Source organism: Chiloscyllium plagiosum, unplaced genomic scaffold (genome assembly GCF_004010195.1).
Source record: "Chiloscyllium plagiosum isolate BGI_BamShark_2017 unplaced genomic scaffold, ASM401019v2 scaf_11439, whole genome shotgun sequence".
Taxonomy (NCBI): Eukaryota; Metazoa; Chordata; class Chondrichthyes; order Orectolobiformes; family Hemiscylliidae; genus Chiloscyllium; species Chiloscyllium plagiosum.
In genome coordinates, this window is record NW_025209870.1 from 15780 (window position 1) to 17825 (window position 2046).

Here is a 2046-nt window from a genome sequence, read left to right on the forward strand (position 1 = left end):
TGTGTGTGTGTGTGTCAGTGTGTGACTGTCACTCAGTGTGTGTATGTCTCTGTGTGTGTGACTGTCACTCAGTGTGTGTATGTCTGTGTGTGTGTGACTGTTGCTCAGTGTGTTTATGTCAGTGTATGTGACTGTCACGCAGTGTGTGTATGTCAGTGTGTGTGACTGTCGATCACTGTGTGTGCCTGTGGGTGTGTGTGACTGTTGCTCTGTGTGTGTATGTCAGCGTGTGTGACTGTTGATCACTATGTATGCCTGTGTGTGTGACTGTCGCTCAGTGTGTGTGCCAGTGTGTGTGAGACTGTTGCTCAATGTGTGTGCCTGTGTGTGTGTGTCAGTGTGTGACTGTCGATCACTGTGCATGTTTGTGTCAGTGTGTGTGACTGCCGATCACTGTGTGTGTCAGTGTGTGTGACTGTCGCTCAGTTTGTGTATGTCAGTGTGTGACTGTCAATCACTGTGTGCCTGTGTGTGTCAGTGTGTGACTGTCGCTCAGTGTGTGTATGTCTGTGTGTGTGACTGTCACTGTGTGTGTCAGTGTGTGTGTGACTGTTGCTCAGTGTGTGTATGTCAGTGTGTGTGACTGTCACGCAGTGTGTGTATGTCAGTGTGTGTGACTGTCGATCACTGTGTGACTGTGTGTGCGTGACTGTCGATCACTGTGTGTGCCTGTGTGTGTGTGTGACTGTCGATCACTGTGTGTGCCTGTGTGTGCGTGTGACTGTTGCTCTGTGTGTGTATGTCTGTGTGTGTGTTGACCAGTGTGAGTGCCGATCTGTGTGTGTGTCTGTGTATTTGTTCGTTCCTGTTCTCCAGTCACGGTGCATTTGGTGGCAAGGCCTTGTGCAGCAGCCTCTTGCTGTCCTCTGCCATCTCTCTCACAGCTGTCTCCAACATGGTGAAGGTATGATTGTAAGTCAGTGTCGCTGATCCCATCTGCCCGACCACTGGCACAAAGTTCAAAAAGGTGGCCAACAGCCTCCCTGATCCTGCGGTCTTCACCACCTTCTTCTTGACAACATTCGCAGTCACCTCCAACCCAAACGTGGACCTCACGACGGAGCGCAGGACCTCTGGCGTTTTCCCCACCCTCTTCGCCAGCCGCCTGAGGGAATCTTCGTCCAGCCCAAAGGCCTTGCGGTAAGAGGAGAGCGCGCTGACCAACTGGGTAATGTCGCATGCGTCAGAAAGCCCTGGGATGGACAGTACAGCCGCCACAGCTGACTTGAGAGCTAACTTCTGAATTTCATTCATCATGAGCACTTTCTTCTGCTCTATGATCTCGGCGGTGACACTGGGGACAGCAAACAGAAAGGCGCGTTTCTTCACACCCGAGAGGTCCCCTGCCAGGGTCAGCAGCAAATTCCCAAAGTCGTATTTCTCCAGTTTCCAACCGGAAACGCGGTACACATTAGGAGGTTCCACCTTTTGGGTCAGATTAGGGTCAGACAGGGTGGCCTTGTGCTGCTCAGCACCAGGTGGGTCACTGTCTGTTTCGGTGCAGACAAAATAGACCTTCTTCTCCCTTTTGCGAACTGCTTCGGCCAGGGACAGATTGTTCTCTGTAAAACGATCTGCGCTGAGGATTAACAACAAATCATACTGGTCAAAATTCACACGCTTCAGATATTTGGCTGCTTGAAAACCCGGAGCCCCAGTACCAGGGAGTTGCCAGATTTCCAGCGTGTTGTTGTTTGGGAATTTATACACAGTTGGTACCGTGACTGATACCCCAGTAGGAGCAGCTCCCATCTCATTATCCGGAACACACCGTAATGAGTTAATGAAGGATGACGTTCCACTCGTGGGTTCACCGGTCACCGCAATTTGGAGCACCACCCACTCAAACTTCTCCAACTGCTTCTGGACTGTCTGGACAAATGTGTTCAGGGCGTCAGGCTTGAGCATAGAAATTAACTGCAAAACATCGAAGGAATCTGTCCCACTCTCTGAAAGTCCAAGGATCGAGGCCACTGACTCATCTCCTGCTTCCACTGTAAAGTTCTCCAACTCTGTCACACTCTCCAACTGTGTCACACTCTCCAA

General features: G+C 51.0%; 1 protein-coding gene across 1 annotated transcript; it reads right to left on the minus strand.

Moving 5' to 3' along the window:
• Positions 1 to 816: 816 nt before the first annotated feature.
• Positions 817 to 1908, minus strand: LOC122546841 (interferon-inducible GTPase 5-like). Its single transcript, XM_043685469.1, has one exon. It carries the CDS (start codon positions 1906 to 1908, stop codon positions 817 to 819), a length of 1092 nt encoding a protein of 363 aa, XP_043541404.1.
• Between the last annotated feature and the right edge of the window lie 138 nt (positions 1909 to 2046).

What these genes read in the sequence shown, in the direction of transcription:
- LOC122546841 (XM_043685469.1), bottom strand. Translation starts at nt 1,908, where the DNA reads ATGCTCAAGCCTGACGCCCTGAACACATTTGTCCAGACAGTCCAGAAG.